At 43.0% G+C, this 16,731-nt stretch overlaps 1 protein-coding gene across 1 annotated transcript in view; it reads left to right on the top strand.

The window, feature by feature from the left end:
- The window catches only part of TOGARAM1 (TOG array regulator of axonemal microtubules 1), a 74,077-nt gene that overhangs the window by 45,258 nt on the left and 12,088 nt on the right, over window positions 1–16,731 (top strand). Inside the window, exons 17-20 of the mRNA XM_045012729.1 lie at window positions 2,155–2,313; window positions 2,619–2,745; window positions 9,790–9,908; window positions 15,788–15,977. Of these exons, the coding sequence (XP_044868664.1) occupies window positions 2,155–2,313; window positions 2,619–2,745; window positions 9,790–9,908; window positions 15,788–15,977 (595 nt within the window). The remainder of the gene's footprint in view (window positions 1–2,154; window positions 2,314–2,618; window positions 2,746–9,789; window positions 9,909–15,787; window positions 15,978–16,731) is intronic.

Consider the following 16,731-nt stretch of genomic DNA (forward strand, 5'->3'; position numbering starts at 1 on the left):
TGATTTTTAAATGGTGCCTGGCCCTGGCAACAGCAGTTAAATCTGGAATTGCAAGATTGTAGTGTTACCTGCTTAATTTAGAGAGGCCATCTCCCACCTAAGATCAAATCAAGTTGTATTTTTGCAGTTTCAGTAAGTAATCAAGTTGTAGTATGTTTTGTCTTGGTTAGGCAATTTACACTATTGTTTACCTTTTGGGCAAAAATAAAGATGGTTGAACTAGATGACTGCAGCTTACAGTCTTTGTGCTTCCTCATAAAATCAAAGAAACTCTGTCTTGCAGCAGCTCCATTGCTGCCAAGTTTGCAAGACTCTAAGGGTATGTCTGCACTGCAATTAGACACCTGTGACTGGCCCATCAAATGTCTACACTGCAGTTAAACAGCCCCTAAGCCTAAGCCCTACAAGCCCAAGTCACTGGGCGTGGGACCGCTGCAGGTTTTTATTGCAATGTAGATATACCCTTAAACGTGCTACACAGACTTGCTCTACTGTCTGGAAAATTAAACTGTTGCTCGCCTTTGAACTATCTGACTACCTGAAAAGCTTGCATCAGCTCTCTCCATGCTTCAGGCACCACAGACCACTGATCTGAGCACTGACAGGCCCTTCAAACTGTGCTTCAGCTTCAGTTATGCCCTAGGGCATTTCTTGTGTAACTGACATCAGCTAGGTCTATTACCTTCGCTCTGACTGGGAGCTCTGTTCTATTGCTTTGCTCAGCCACTTCTCGTCCTTTTATGCCAGAGTCAGCTCAGTCCTTTGCACCACTCCCACTCTCCTCTCTGAGGATGGGCAGCTCAGCTGCTGTGCCTAATATCACTTAGCCCATCTCTTCTATTGCTGCATTGTCTGCCAGGCAGAATGATGCTTTTACTTGTCTAGGAGCACTTCTGTTTAGCCTGGCCTTCCAGAATGGAGGACTTTTTGCTCGCTGGTGCTGCGACATTACTCTTGCTCTTACATATTGCATCATCCCCTGCAACTCTGTTACTTACAGAGACTCCTATCAAGTGCCAAATCCACTTAAAAATTGCCCTCTTAATGTTGATAGCATTCCATAGATTCTCTCCAATCTGTCCCTTGATCTGTTCCCTTCCCTGCCTGCTCGCTAAGTTCCTCCAGCTTGGATCTAGTCCTTGTCTTTCCCCTCCAGTCCATGCAATAGGAATTGCTCCTCTACTTGTGCTTTACTTCCGCCAAGCCCACAAGTCATTTCTTTTCTTTAAGTCTCTCTTCTAAACGTCCTTTTTCTCTTTAGCGTGTGACTGACAAGCTAGCTATGTATTGTTTAGAATGTCGTACTGTTCTGTTCACAACTAAGGTCTGTAAGCGCTGTGCTAGCCCCAGTATCAAATTTCTATCTGGAGGCTAAAATAACAAAATTGGGAAGAGAGGCCCGAATATTCAGAATTGCATGTGTCTAATTTGCAGTTGTGCTTCCATGTAGATACATGGTTGGGTGCGTGCTTTTGACATTTTGGGTGAGAATTTTCTGTTTGCATGAAGGTAGTGACTTGCTGGCACCACCTCTGGTGGGAAAATAGACTTGAGTGGAGTTTTTAAAGGATAATAAAGATGCTGATTTGTTTTATTTTAAATGACTCTATAGATTGGTATCCTTGTGTAGAATGTTTTAGAGCACAATAATTTGTTGCTAATAAAGTTAGTGACTATGTTGGAATGTATGTTTCTCATCTTTAAAATAGATTACTTTTAAATTAATGTTCACTTTGTTTTAAAAAGAATAATGTTTTCCATCAGCATTTGCAACCTTGTTGTCGCAGTAGTGTGCCAATGTAGGAGGGCCAGAAATTAAAAATGACTTGAAACAAAAGTGAAATTTATTCTTCTATTTTAATTGTGCATTCTAGTGTGTATGTGGTATGTATATGAGTAGGAATAAAATGAAGTTTAATCCTACAGTCTCCTTTTAAAAAGTTTGGTGCCATGGAGTGGAAATGGACATCTCTTTGTACAAAGTTAAAATAAGTATCTGAATTTCAGCAGTTGGTCAGTAGAGCAGAGTTGCAGCTTGAGTGGAAGAATTTAAAACATGGGGCTTTCAGTAAGCATTGAAAGAGTGAGAAAATATAGCTTAGCTCTTTCCATGGGTCATTAGTGACCATTTGTATCTGACTGTTTCTTCTCTAGTCATTTGCACACTGCAGTGAGAAGATGCACAGCCCAGCACTTATCAGATGTGGTGGAACGAATGGGACCGGGACGGATATTATCTGGAATTAAGGATGTTACTGACAGGATTTTACCTGCCGTAGCCAAGTTTGCGCAGGATGGCTCACAAGAAACAAGGTCAGTAGGTAGTAGTATACTTTATATATAGCCAATAACTGTTCCAGATGGAAACTAAAGATTAGTTTCATTCTTTAACTTGCTAAACTAGCGTTTTTTCACCTTTTCATGTACCTAAACTAGCTTCTCTTGAGTGTGGTTTCTCTGAAGGAGGTGGTGAGGGCATATGAATATCTGACAGCCTTTCTGCACTTAGAAAATTACATTTTAAGATATGTTCTATTGTGATCAATTAGACATATGGTAATGGTCCAAATTTCCCTAATATTTCTAGGTTAATATGAAATGGTTTGCTACGATTTTAGGTACTATGGTCGAAAGATGCTCTTCAGTATGATGACTCACCCAGACTTTGACAAAATGCTTGAAAAGTATGTGCCGTCTAAGGATTTACCTTACATTAAGGAGTCTGTCACCAGTCTACGTCAAAAGGTATATGGAAAAGCTTTCATCTAACATGTTAGAAAAAAAAATGTAGGGAGACTTATGGGATCTATAAGGTGATACAAGGCCACTGGTAAGCCACTGGTCAGATGTACTTTTTAATACAGCCATTCTTCTGGAAACAAAGAGTGTAAGCCATACCTTCCAGATAGATCCGCTCCTGTAAAGCAGTGGCTCTGAAAAGGACTTGGGGTTCATGCTGAATAACCAACTGAACACAAGCTCCTAAAGCAGTGCTGTGGCTAAGAGGGTCAGTGCAGTCCTTGGATGTATAAATGGGGATATAGCAGTAAGGAGGTGGTATTACCTCTGTGTATGGCATTAATGAGACCATTACATGATACTGCGTTCAGTTCTGGTATCTGCACTTGAAAAAAGATACTGAAAAACAGGAAGGGGGTTCATGAAAGAGCTTCAAAAATTATTTAGTCTGAAAAACACTTTGCAATGAGAGATTTCAGGAGCTCAGTCTTTTGTGCTTATCAAAGAGAAAGTTGAAAGAAGACTTGATCATGGTCTAAAACAGGGGTCGGCAACCTTTCAGAAGTGGTGTGCCGAGTCTTCATTTATTCACTCTAATTTAAGGTTTTGCGTGCCAGTAATACATTTTAACGTTTTTAGAAGGTCTGTTTCTATAAGTCTATAATATATAACTAAACTATTGTTGTATGTAAAGTAAATAAGGTTTTTAAAATGTTTAAGAAGCTTCATTTAAAATTAAATTAAAATGTAGAGCCCCCCGGACCGGTGGCCAGGACCCAGGCAATCAGCTCACGTGCCACAGCTTGCCTACCCTGTGTAGACCCTCACCCTGTGTAGGTTATCCCCTACTAGAGGGTTATATAATTGAGCAGACAAATGCGTAACAAATCCAACCACTGGAAAAATTTAAGTGATTGTATTTAACCATTGGAACTGATTGCGAGACGATAGATTATCCATCACTTAATGCCTTCAGTCAGGGTTGGCTGTCTTTCTAAAGGATATGTTCTAGTTCAAACACAAGTTATTGGGCACAGTGCAGGAATCACTGGATGAGGTTCGATGACCTACATTATGCAGCAGGTCATTAAATTATCATGATTGTCTCTTCTGGCTTTAAAATCTGTGAACCTGCAGGTCATTGTTTCTCATCTGGCGCAGGTCAGTAGTGCACAGCAATCTCTACTGCTGTGTAGCCCAATGAATAGCCATTTCCCTTGTGGAGAGTCGTCCACATCACACAAAGCACCATGACAATTGGCACCAAGTTAATGCTTGTTGACTGATTCAGTGGCAAGGCCAAAGACTGGGCCTAAAAATTGCCATGTCCTCTTTCTCTGCAAGAGCTACTCCCTTCTGAAGAGAGCGGAGGCATACATTTCACAGTGCAGTGTTGGGGAAGCTTGTTAAGACTTCAGTATCCAGTGGTGTCAGTCTGACACCCTTCAAAAACAACTAATGGGCATACCAATTTTAAGAAAGGAAAAGACAGTGAAATACTTTCATCATTATTTATTAAATGCCACTTTTAGCAAGACAGAGTTCTGTACAACATAAAAGTAAGTTAAAATACACAAACAAAATTATAATCCTTTAAATCCAAAGAGTAAACATATGAGTATAATGTAATAAATAAAATAATTAATAAGGGGACATCTGGGATGGAAGTTATTTTTAGGTGCTTTTTTATAAGTAGGAAAGAGATGGATTGAGTTAGATTTGTTGTTGGGACAAGTCCTACGCCATAATATCCACTGCAGCTAAGGCATGATTGCTGGCTTCAGACAGTGTTGGGATCCTTAAATGATGGGCAAGATGAGGCTCAAAGTTTTGAGGACAACCTTTAAAACCAGTTATCTTTATAGTCAGTCTGCCACTTTAACAGCCAGTGTAAAGAATGCAGAGACAGCGTAATATGCTCACATTGCTTAAACCTGAGCTGATGTGTTGCTGCCTCTGAACCAGGAACAAATGAAAGAGGAGACCTGCTAAAATGGAATTACAATAATCCTGCCTCATGGATAGGAAGGAGCATGTTGCTTTGTGGAGGGCACATCAGAATAAGTAAGGGTGTAGGTTGCACAGATTGCACAACCAGAATAGACACTTGGAAATCACTTCTGACACATGGCTTTCATTAGAAAGGACCTGATCAAAAAGGACATTGGGGTATGTCTACACTTGAGTTAAAAACCCACAGCTGACTAAGGCTCACAGGGCTCGGGCTAAGGGGATGTTTAATCGAGGTGTAGATATTCAGGCTTGAGCCTCTGGGACTCTCTCACCTTGCAGGGTCTTCGAGCCCAGGTTACAGCCCATGCCTGAATATCTGCATCACAATTAAACAGCCCCAAATCCTGAGCCCCGGGAGCCTGAGTCAGCTGGCATGGGCCAGCCACGGGTTTTTAATTGCAGTGTAGACATTCTCCAGGTTTCTTAATCTGGTCCACAACTTCTGAACAAGTTCACTTAACAAACAGGCAGTTGAAACCTCCTACAACAGCCTCCACCGAACAGGACAGGTTTCATTTTGCCACGGTTTAAGATAAGGTAGTTTCAGCACAATTAAATGGCTTTGTGGCGTCGACTTTGGAAGCGGTGCACTGTGGGAAGCTATCCCACAGTTCCCGCAGTCCCCGCTGCCCATTGGAATGCTGGGTAGAGCTCCCAATGCCTCCTGGGGGAAAAATGTGTCGAGGGTGCTTTTGGGTAACTGTTGTAATTGAACCGTCAATCACGCCCTCCCTCCCTGAAAGCTCCGGCGGGAAATCTGTTCGCGCCCTTCTCTTGTCGGTTACAGCACGTACGCCACAGCACTGCGAGCATGGAGCCCGCTGCGATCATCGCTGCACTTATGGCCGTTGTCAACTCCTCGCACCTTATCGTCCACCTCTTCCACAGTCAGCTGCTGAGAAATCATGCGAGGAGGCTCCGGCAGCGCGGTGAGGACAGGAATTCACAGAGTGGCGCAGACCTCTCACAAAGCAGGTTACGCCGCGCCGTGGAGATCATGGTGGCAATGGGTCAAGTTCATGGTGTGGAACGGCGATTCTGGGCCCGGGAAACAAGCACGGACTGGTGGGACCGCATAGTGCTGCAGGTCTGGGATGAATCACAGTGGCTGCGAAACTTCAGGATGCGTAAGGGCACTTTCCTTGAACTCTGTGACTTGCTGTCCCCTGCCCTGAAGCGCCAGGACACCCGGATGCGAGCAGCCCTGAGTGTGCAGAAGCGAGTGGCCATAGCCCTCTGGAAACTTGCAACGCCAGACAGCTACCGGTCAGTAGCGAACCACTTTGGCGTGGGCAAATCTACCGTGGGGGTTGCTGTGATTGAAGTAGCCCACGCAATCGTTGAGCAACTTCTCTCAAAGGTAGTGACTCTCGGAAACGTCCAGGACATCATAGATGGCTTCGCCGCGATGGGATTCCCAAACTGCGGTGGGGCTATAGATGGGACTCACATCCCTATCCTGGCACCAGCCCACCAGGCCAGCGAGTACATTAACCGAAAGGGCTACTTTTCTATGGTGCTGCAAGCACTGGTGGACCATAGGGGACGTTTTACCAACATCTTCGTTGGGTGGGCGGGCAAGGTTCATGACGCGCGTGTGTTCAGGAACTCTGGTCTGTTTAAACGCCTCCAGGCAGGTACTTTCTTCCCGGACCACAAAATAATGGTTGGGGATGTGCAGATGCCTACAGTGATCCTCGGGGACCCAGCCTACCCGCTAATGCCCTGGCTCATGAAGCCCTATACAGGCGCCTTGGACAGAGAGAAGGAACTCTTCAACTACCGGCTGAGCAAGTGCAGAATGGTGGTGGAGTGTGCTTTCGGACGTCTCAAGGGGAGATGGCGGAGCTTACTGACTCGCTCGGACATCAGCGAAAAGAATATCCCCGTAGTTATTGCTGCTTGCTGTGTGCTACACAATCTCTGTGAGAGCAAGGGCGAGACCTTTTTGTCCGGATGGGAGGTTGAGGCAAATCGCCTGGCTGCAGTTTACGCTCAGCCAGACACCCGTGCCGAGAGAATATCCCAGCGGAAGCGCTGTGTATCCGGGAGGCTTTGAAAGCAAGTTTCCTCGGAGAGCAGGGTAACCTATGACTCTCCACTTGCTTTCAAGAGAAACTGACCCTGGGCCTGTGTCTGTATGTGTCGATTTCGATCTGCAGTTACATACCCCGTTCTCCAAGTTTCCTCCACTTCCAAAGCACGTTTTAAAGCAAATTAATTGTAACACTCATTATTAATAAATCTTTGTTTTACTTTGCATTTCTGTTCAGGTGTTGAAACATGGACGCATACTGTGCTGGGCACGGTGTGCACTGATGTACAGACCGCTTGTTCCATAGAGGAATGACATCCTCCTGCTCCTACATAGGTCTCTGGGGTGGGGGACGGTTGCAAGTGGTTGTGCATGAAGGGGAGGGATTGCAGGAAGGGGTGGGTTTGCAGGAAGGGGCGAGTGGTGCCTTCTTTGGATAGGGGTTTGGATGACGGCAGTGGGCTGCGGGTTTGGGCGTAGGAAGGGGTGAGGGCTGTGGGGGAAGGGTGAGTATCTGTCCGTGGATGAGGGCTCTTGTCAGCGGAGAGGCTCGTTGCTACGGTGGAAGTGCATGGTAAGGGCAGCGTGCCTTAAAGTCCTAGTGTAGACCAGGCCTTTGTTACCCAGACGCTGTCCAGGATGAAAACCAAATCTGTGGGACCCAAGAGCTTCCATTGTCCATCATCCAACATACCAAAAACCCTTTACCATGTTCAGAAATACTGCTGCCAAGAGGTCTTGCAGCATGTTAGGCAACTTCTTTGAGAGATGTTGTATTTCACATTTCTGATGACTAGTGTTCAGGGGCTTATCTTTATCTTCTATGGCTGCTAGCACATAGCTGGCACTTTAATATTCAATAATGAATTCTTAGCTAGAAAAATATGTAGTTAAATCTTGTATAATTTATTATTAAAACATTTGTTTTTACTGACGCACCCTGGGGGATGCAACCACTGGTAGGTTGCTGCTTTTAAGGGACTTGTGGTAGTCAGTTCCTTTGACTGCCCAATGTTCTGTACCTTCTGTGATGACTTGAAAAGCGAAATTAAAAGCATAAAACGAATAATTTACAGTGAGGAGCATAAAGTGACTTACAATAAAATAAAATTGCAAGAGATGTAACTGTCCCTCAGTGTTTTGGTGTAAGTACTTGTTTCAGTACTATGGAACAAGATTAGATGACGGAATAAAAAGTCCTAAATAATGTCTACACTACTGTTTTCACCACTGTCAACATTTAAGCAGCTGCAGCAATGATGAATGGCATGTCCAGGTTTTGCCAGTGTGGTCACATGCTGAGAGAGCAAACTAAATCACTGAGTTTTAAGCTCAGCATGGAGAACCTAGTTTTACAACCAACATTAGTCCATCCCTTTTAGGGTATGGCTACACTTGCAGCTGTACAGCACTGGGAGTTTAAACCTGTCTTCGTACAGCTGAGTAGGGAAAGCGCTGCAGTCTATCCACACTGACAGCTGCCAGCGCATTGTCGTGGCCACATTTGCAGCATCTGCAGTGGCATTGGGAGAGGTGCATTATGGGCAGCTATCCCAGCATTCAAGTGGCTGCAACGTGCTTTTCAAAAGAGGGGGGTGGGGTGGAGTGTGACAGGGAGCATGGGCGGGAGAGAGTGGATTTTTGGAGCCGACACTCTGTCAGCACGCTGCCTTGCAAGTTCTGACCCCCTCCCCCACCCCTCTCTCACTCACTGAAAGCAAACAGCAGCTGATAAGCAGCCTCCCCAAAACTAGCTGTGGGCGTTCCAAAAGGAGCCCCCCTGCCTGCCTCTGCTTATTCACAGCAAACAGTAGCTGTGTTTGTTTTTTTGATAAGCAGCTTCGGGAGCCCGGAGTGCACAACAAAATAGAGGCATCACAACAAAACAAAGAGAGTAATCTTTACTTAAAAGGATTATGGGAAGCTTCCGGAGGTCAGTTACAGCATACTAAGATTATTCCCTGTTTACACTGGCACCCCAGCGCTGCAGCAGCAGCACTATACTCTTTATGCCTCTCGTGGAGGTGGAGTACAAGCAGCACTGTAGCCAGGGAGATACAGCGCTGTATGTGCCTTGCCAGTGTGGACGGGGAGTGAGTTACAGTGCTATAAAGCCACTAACAGTGCTGTAACTCTCAAGTGTAGCCAAGGCCTTGGCATCCAGACATGACTGTACTGTACTTACTATTTCGAAAGGGTTTAACAGAATACAACAGGTATTCTTTTTAAATCCTGGTTCTTAAAACAAGTGGATTAATTTAAAATTTCCCCATAAAACCAAGTAGTTAACAGCTTCCCAAAAGGAAGAATTAGAAATTTGATAGTTGGCACCGAAACTTGTAACATATTTAATGGGATAGAAAAAACTCCGTATTCTAGGTATTTGCACAACTCAGACATTTAACCCAATAATTGCAGAATCATTAGGAGCTTTTAAATGTGAAGATGGCAGTTTGACTCATCACTTTCAATAAATTGCATAGGGGAAAAGTCTGTTGTGACTTTCTCCTTTGAGGACTTAAACCTGGACAGGGATCAAGCAGTGGCAGTTGATGGAGTTTAGCTTTGGGTAGTTTTGGTTATCACCAGTGGATGTAGCTTTGGCATATAAATCAGGAAGGCTGGAGGAGAGGATAACTTAAAAAAGGAAATGAAGAGGTGAAATAGCAGTGTTTTAAGTATCTTTCCTACTTATGTGAATTTAATTAATAAGAATAAATAGTGAGTTTACAGTCTTGAATCTTCGCAGTGGTGAATAATGTTAATACTATGGATAAATGGTCATTTTATTTTGTAATGTGAAATGTTATTGCTTTGGAGTACAGTAGAAACAGATTGTGTTAATGAAAAGACACAAAGCGAATCTAATCTGTAATTGCTTCGGTTGCAACAAGTGAACTATTTGCTACTGCAGTTTGATCAACCATTAGGCGTACTACTAAAGAGCTTCCAACTCCACAGGACAGTACTGGATAACCTCTCATTTACTGTCATATTTGCAGGGCCTAGGAGAGATGCCTCTAGACACACCGTCAGCCAAAGGAAGACGTTCTCATACTGGCAGCATTGGACATTCAAGGTCATCATCCATTTCGAGAGATGCTCTCAATATCACTGAAAGGTAGAATTGTCTTGCTAAATTGCATACTCTATTAGTAATTAATCTCCAGGGAATATTCTTTGCAGTACCACTGGGAAGAGATTGTAGCAGTGTTCATAGAAATATTTGTCAGATTTGAATGGAACTTAAAAAAAAAAAAAAAAGAAGTTGGTAGAACTTGATATGTCTCAAGTAAATACTTTTAGTTAGACTGTCACTTCTTACTAATAGCTAACTTACTGCTTTGTGCAGTTGGGTGCTAATTAACTCACCGATTCCCTATGAAATCACATATATCTTATGAAGGAGCATTTGTCGTGCCTTTTGTTCACATACAGTGCTTCACTATTACTGTCAATGTAGTTTAAAGGTTTTACTTTTTCTGTGCATGACATTGGATTAATTGAAGTTCTTAGTGGTGGACCGTATCAGTAAGAATATCAGTACATATGTTTTATAGTGTTTAATCATTAATCTGATAATGACTGAACTCCACTGGAGAAGTTAAATTATTGGCTGGGAGGCTAATACAAAACAATTAAAATAAGTTGTATATAAATTCTACAATGGGCTCTTTGAACTCTTGTCAACAGTATTCTGATTATACCCTGTATAGTCCATAAGTAATTGAGCTGGTCAGTGGATAACATGTCTGATAAAAATCACTAAATGGCAGTATTGTCACATGATAAAAATAGAGGAGTATGCCTCAAGTTTACACAACTCTCATATTAATCATTATAATACTGACCCTTGTGTTTTTGACAATCCAGATTCATCACTGGTATAAACTATTTAGATTCACAAAGGGAATGCTACATTCTGGGAGCTACTACCCCAAGCATTGAGAAGACAGATACTTATTCAAAAGACTGATAATTGTTAGGAAATGTCACAAAGTTAGGTGTGGCTAAATACATTTTAAAACTACAGGCGTAAAACAAATTGCAAGTAGAAGCAAACAGTTTCTGGACCCTTGAGGGCGTATAAACTGCAGCAAACCAATTACTCAATACTCTTGAGCACCCAGTAAAGCAGCATAGATCCTGAGCTAATACACATATACAGTGTACTAAATTATATATGGAAAATTGCATTACATACGCTAGATAGATAACTTTTCTGTATCCAAAACATCTATCTGTGTACCAAATATTCAACAGCTGTTTTGCCCTTAATCTGTGTTTCCTGATTTGTAAACATGGCCATGTAGAAGAATAACCATTTGAAATATAAATCATTTATATATAATACACAGAGCATGGACTCCACATTGGATTGAAATGTGATGTTTGATATTTTGGATACTCGTGGAAAGTATAATAGTTTTCCTTCCTGTTTTAATCATCTCTTTTAGGTTACATCTACACAGCAGATGAAGGTGTGATTATAGCACAGGTAGGCATACTTATGCTAGCTTTAGTCTAGCTGGTGTGGGTAACAATAGTTTTAAAGATGTGACAGTATGGTCTTCAGCGTAGGCTAGAACCTGAGTACAAACCCATCACACCTTCACTTGCTTTGTAGACATACCATTAGAAAACTATTTTGAAAAAAGAGAAGAAAGGTAGAGGTCCAAGAAGCAATATTAAAAGTATACCGAGTAAAAGGAATTGCTCATGAATTTGTAATATATTTTATTGTTCCTTTGTTAAATATAATTCTTCTTCGAGTATGTGTCAGTGTAGATCCCCCTGTAGGTGTGCATGCACCTCATGTGTACAAGGTTGGAGTCTTTTGAATAGCATTGTCCATTGGAGCCACATGCGAAGGTCATAAACGGTGGCTGCCGACATCTCTGTTCCCTTGAATTGCCTGTGGCAGCGAGATAGAACCAAGCAAGTGTCTAACCCATTACTATAGAGCTTCAAATTCATCATTTTCTTGATTATTTCAGTGTAGAGAATTTATCTTCACTCTTATCCCCTATTTTCTTTACTTTGGATGTTGCAGGAAGAAAAGAGTAGTTCCCCACACCCGTGTGGTGGGCGAGGCTCTTTGTGCTAACATGACAGACTCTAAGACATCAGGGTTCAAACTGTGCATTGGCATCATTCCCCTCACTGACAGACACAGCCATTGCCTATTCTTCCTGTGGGAGTGCTGTATCCCAAAGTGCTTGGTGTGTTGATTGTTTTCCTCCAGGACCCGCAGTCCGGGGAGGCTTGGCTCAAGTTACATCTGGTTGAACAATCCATACAGGTCACTTTGGATCCAGAGGAAACAACCACCACCCAAGTGGCTATGAAAGAGTTGGCATTGGCCAGCACTCCCTTGAACAGGCACCACGCCCTGGGGTCAGGCAGCAGAAGAAAGGCAATGAAGAGGACACTGTCAAAACTGGCATTAGCAACTTTGACATGATGCTTTTTGCACTAGTAGCCTCAGCACTTACAGCCTCAATATCACAGCTAATACTTATGCCTCAAGGTAACACGGCTACCACTCTGAAACTTACGTCTCAGTCACAGAATTTGGTGTGAGTGTTCCACACCACCATGACCCTATTGAAAGTCAGTAAGGAGCATCAGCCTTAAGTGCTCGACGCTCACTCCCTCTTCCGGCTGAAGTGAAGGAAGACTGTCTTCAGAGTGAGATGAAGCTAGGAGCATTCTGAAAGGGGCTATAAAGAAGGTCTCATGAGTTTTCCGTTTTTTTCCCTGCTCTTCACTGGGGGAGTAGTTGCACTTACTGGACGTTTCCAGAATTTTGTTTAGTATGTTGACAGAACCAACCCATTCAGGCAGTGTCCCCATTTACTCCTGGATATAGTTGGATGTTCCAAGGGGTAGTCATCTCATCACAAATTGTGTTCTGTATAGGTTTTTATACCAAACTCATCACCGTACTATTTGAGCATCCTCTATTAAAGCAATATGCAAGGTGATTATGCATCTGTCATGTGGTGTTTTTCCTCTCATCCTCTCTCCAGAACGAGAAGCACATGCAGTGTAATGTCTTGTTTTGGCGGGGTTTTGTTCTTTTATTAAAATATATTATATTTATTAAATAAATATACCTGTTGCTATGTGATTATTAGAGAAGGCAGGTCAGAGAAATGCAGGAAGTGGTGAGATCTGTGATGGTCCTTAGTTCTTGACAAAGTTCATTCCCTAATCTCGGACCATTCTAGGACAAGATTTTGTCTCCCACACAGATGAGCTTTAGTCTTATTTTTAAGAGTTCCATTGTGCCAAAGGGGTGAAGCTGTCGACCGCAGTCTTTACCCTGGAGCTTTAGACGGTCTAGTAGATCTGGGCCCAAGTCATGGAGTGATTTGAAAATAAGGACCGACACGTTGAACTTGATTTAAAATTCTATGGGAAGCCATAGTTGAGAGTGGAGGAGAGGTGTCATGTGCTCACAGTAATCCATGTTGCCTAGGAGATGTGCTGCAGCGTTTTGTATTAATTGGAGTTTCCCAAGTGTTGAAAGTTTTGTGCATAGGTATATCACATTGCTGTTGTCCAGCCAAGAAGTGATGAAGGCCTGAATAACTGAGGCCGGGTCTTTGCCAGGAATGGCATGGAGTCTCCTAGCCAAGTGGAGATGGTAGGAAACATTGCTTGTGGCCTTTGCAAGGGACTGATACCTGCATGTCCTCGAGTGAGGTTAAAAGCAGCAAGGATTGATGGCTTAGTTGTGAAATCACCAGTCGGCGGATTTGTATGGAACGTTTTGATCAGCGCAGGGCTGTTGTTTACCTCAGACATAGGGGAAGTGCTGCCCGGGGACACCACAGCTAAGAGGCTCTTTCCTTGGTGAGGTGCTGGGCTGCTGTGAATTCACCCAGGCTAACAGGAATCTAGTGCAACAGAGGTAATATGCAAGGAGTAAGTGCAACAAGCGTGGTTTGTTCTCTGTGTCAGCCTCTTGCAGTCCTCCTCCTTCTCCCTAGGCTGTCCCCCACTGGCATCTTTATTGTTCTTCTGATTTAGACTGACTTAAAAGTGCAGCCTCAAGGTGCTTACAGTCTTTATCTACCTAGAAATACTCAGCACTGAGATCACACCTGTCACTGAAAGATCTCGGAGCACGTCACAAACATGGGTAAGTGTAATTACTGATGAGGAAACTGAGACACAACGTTTTGAGGGATTTGCTCAAGATTATGTGGTGGGCGAGTGATAGCAGTGGTGAGCTCAGTTCCTGGCTCTGACTCCCAGACCAGTGCCCAATCTATGCAGCCATACTGCCTACTCCTGCAGTACCCAGGCTTCTTAGTAAACAAGTCTGCACTGGTGATGTCCCTCAAACACCAGTCCCCTCTCCACTCACACTGGACACTTGTGGATTCATTAGTCAGTGTTTGTAAATCACAGACTGAGATTAAAAAGACCAGTTGGTCCATCCAGTCCTTCACCCTGCCAGCACAGGATTGTGCCCACTTGTGCATTTATTAGTATTTGGTCCAGACGCATTTTAAATGTGCCAACCAATAGGGCTTCCACTGTTTCCCTCAGGAGATCTCACTGAGGACATAAGGAGCTATGTTAAATTGTCCTGCCGCATCGATATAAAGCATTACCGTGTATGGTCACACTTAGCTGGTAGATTGCATTTTCTAGCTCTCAAAGGATAGGATCCATGAAGTGTGTGCCTCAGCTATCTGATTCTAGGGGTGACTTCCTGTCTGGGGATTGCTAAACTGACAGGTGCCTCAATGCAGTTTGGCTGTAGAATGGTTGGCATTCTTAGGCACTTCTCTCTCCCTGTGCATCTAACTGGGCTTTGTGGATCACAGTGTGTTCCTGTGATTTTCTAGGTGCTGTGACACTCACCATAGCAACACCTAAGTCCCTTTGTGGCAAAGTACTTTACCAAAAGGGAGTAGTAGCATCATTAGCTCCATTTTACAGATGGAGAAACTGACCAAGCAGAATGACTTGCTACTGTGATTAAGACTGGGAGGCAGATCTGATTCCCAGACTTGTGCCCAGCCCAGTAGACCCAGCAGACCCTAGTTGCTATTAGTGTTCTTGCTGTGCTTTGCACCACTACTGCAGAAGTCTGCCATGGGAAATGCCAGGTATTAATTATTACTATTCTTTGGGTGTCACTGTTTCCCACTTACACTTCCTATCATGCAGCCATTTCTTTGTTTCCCTCCCCTCCGCCCGATCTCGTCCTTCTCTTGATTTGCTGGTAAAACACAGGTGGTTTAGATGGTGTGTGTGGGGAGGGGTTTAAAATCTGTACTTCAGACAACATAATGAGGGAAATGTGAAAGAGCAAGATAACTATTTTATCTGAGACATGTTTTAAAAGGGCTGTGTGTGTGGTGGGAGTTAGACTAGCCATAGCCTGCTGTAGAGAATCCTCTTTCATTTCCATTCCCCAGAATGAAAATGTGATGCTGGCTAATTTGAACCTGGTCATTAAGATCCCATTTCAAAACTCTGTCAATTAAACTCTGTTCACCCCAGCCTGAGGGCCTTGGTTTGTTGTTGTTAATCAGGAAACGGGGAAATTGCTTTCACCATAAAACTTGCACTTTCTTTGCTGGAAGCAAACACTGATCTGATTTTGCCTGATGGAAGAGGTTTTTATGCCTGCTGGACATGAGTACGGGAATGCTACCCAGAAGAGAGTGGTTTAGCACAGCTCCTATGGGCTAGGGAAGGGCAGGCAGATTACTGACAAAGTAGGAGGGGTCCAGCTACAGTGGTGGACCCTATTCACTGGGATGTGTGTTAACAGGCAGGATTCTCTCTCTGGAAGCCACACATGGGCATGGAGTTTAGTGTTGGGGAGGATTAAATTCCAGAGAAGCATATTTTAAATCTTTATAAAATAGATACTGAGAAAGATGACTACCTGTAAACATCAGGCTATTGTTCCAGCTGGTCTGAATGTTAACCGAATAACAGTAATCTTTTTTTTTTTTGGTACCCCAACAGAGAGATTACAGAAGCACGTGAAATTACAAGAAAACCAGTTGCTCGTAATTCACTAGAAAGTGCAGAATATGTTAAGGTCATTACAAGCTTACTGAATGCAAAAGACTTCCGGGACAGAATTAATGGAATTAAACAACTGTTATCAGACACAGAGAACAATCAAGACCTTGTTGTTGCGAACATTGTGAAGGTAACTGTATATAAAAACATCCTCTTTCAAGGCCCATTAAGCTTCATCCTGATTCTCTGTAGGAAAAGCCTTGATAAGAATGTACTGCTTCAGAGATTCTCACTACTGAAAACCTTGGTTTGTTCTTTTATTATGAAAATCTGACGAACAGGAGAGTCCCAGAGCAAGTGGGGAGAAGGGTAGGCCTGGCTAATGAGGAGATGGTGAGGTACAAAAATCGTTGGAAACAAATGGGAAAAGAAAGAGGCTTAGAGCTGTGTCTTAGGTAGAGGTTTAAAAAGAAGGGATTGGTAAAACTGGGGAAGGCCGAAGACCTGATTGCAGAATTAATCCTGGAGTATTTTTTTCAATTATAACAGTTTTATTCTCATCTTAATTCCATGTTAAATCTTTGAGAGTTAAACAAAAATCTATTTCCCAGTTTGGATTTTCTCTTGTTTTCTTTTTATTACAATTCTGCCACCACTGTGTGAGCACTTGCCTTTTGCCAAATCTTATTTTAGAAAGCTGTAGACTGCATCAATCTAAAGAACTCCTGAGCAGCTTAAGCAATCTTTGCAGTGGCTTGTTTATTTCTATTGTGGTAGTTTTATTGGGGCATAATTGTGCTAGGCATTGTGTAAAGGAAGACATGATACCTGCCTGAAGATCTTAACTCTAAAAAGTAAGGAAAACATATAAGAGAGACGTGCGATCAAAATTAGTACCCAAAAAACCCTGTGTTGTGTGTGAATTAAGATTGCTCTGTACAGAG

The sequence above is a fragment of the Mauremys mutica genome, chromosome 4 (genome assembly GCF_020497125.1).
Source record: "Mauremys mutica isolate MM-2020 ecotype Southern chromosome 4, ASM2049712v1, whole genome shotgun sequence".
NCBI lineage: Eukaryota > Metazoa > Chordata > Testudines > Geoemydidae > Mauremys > Mauremys mutica.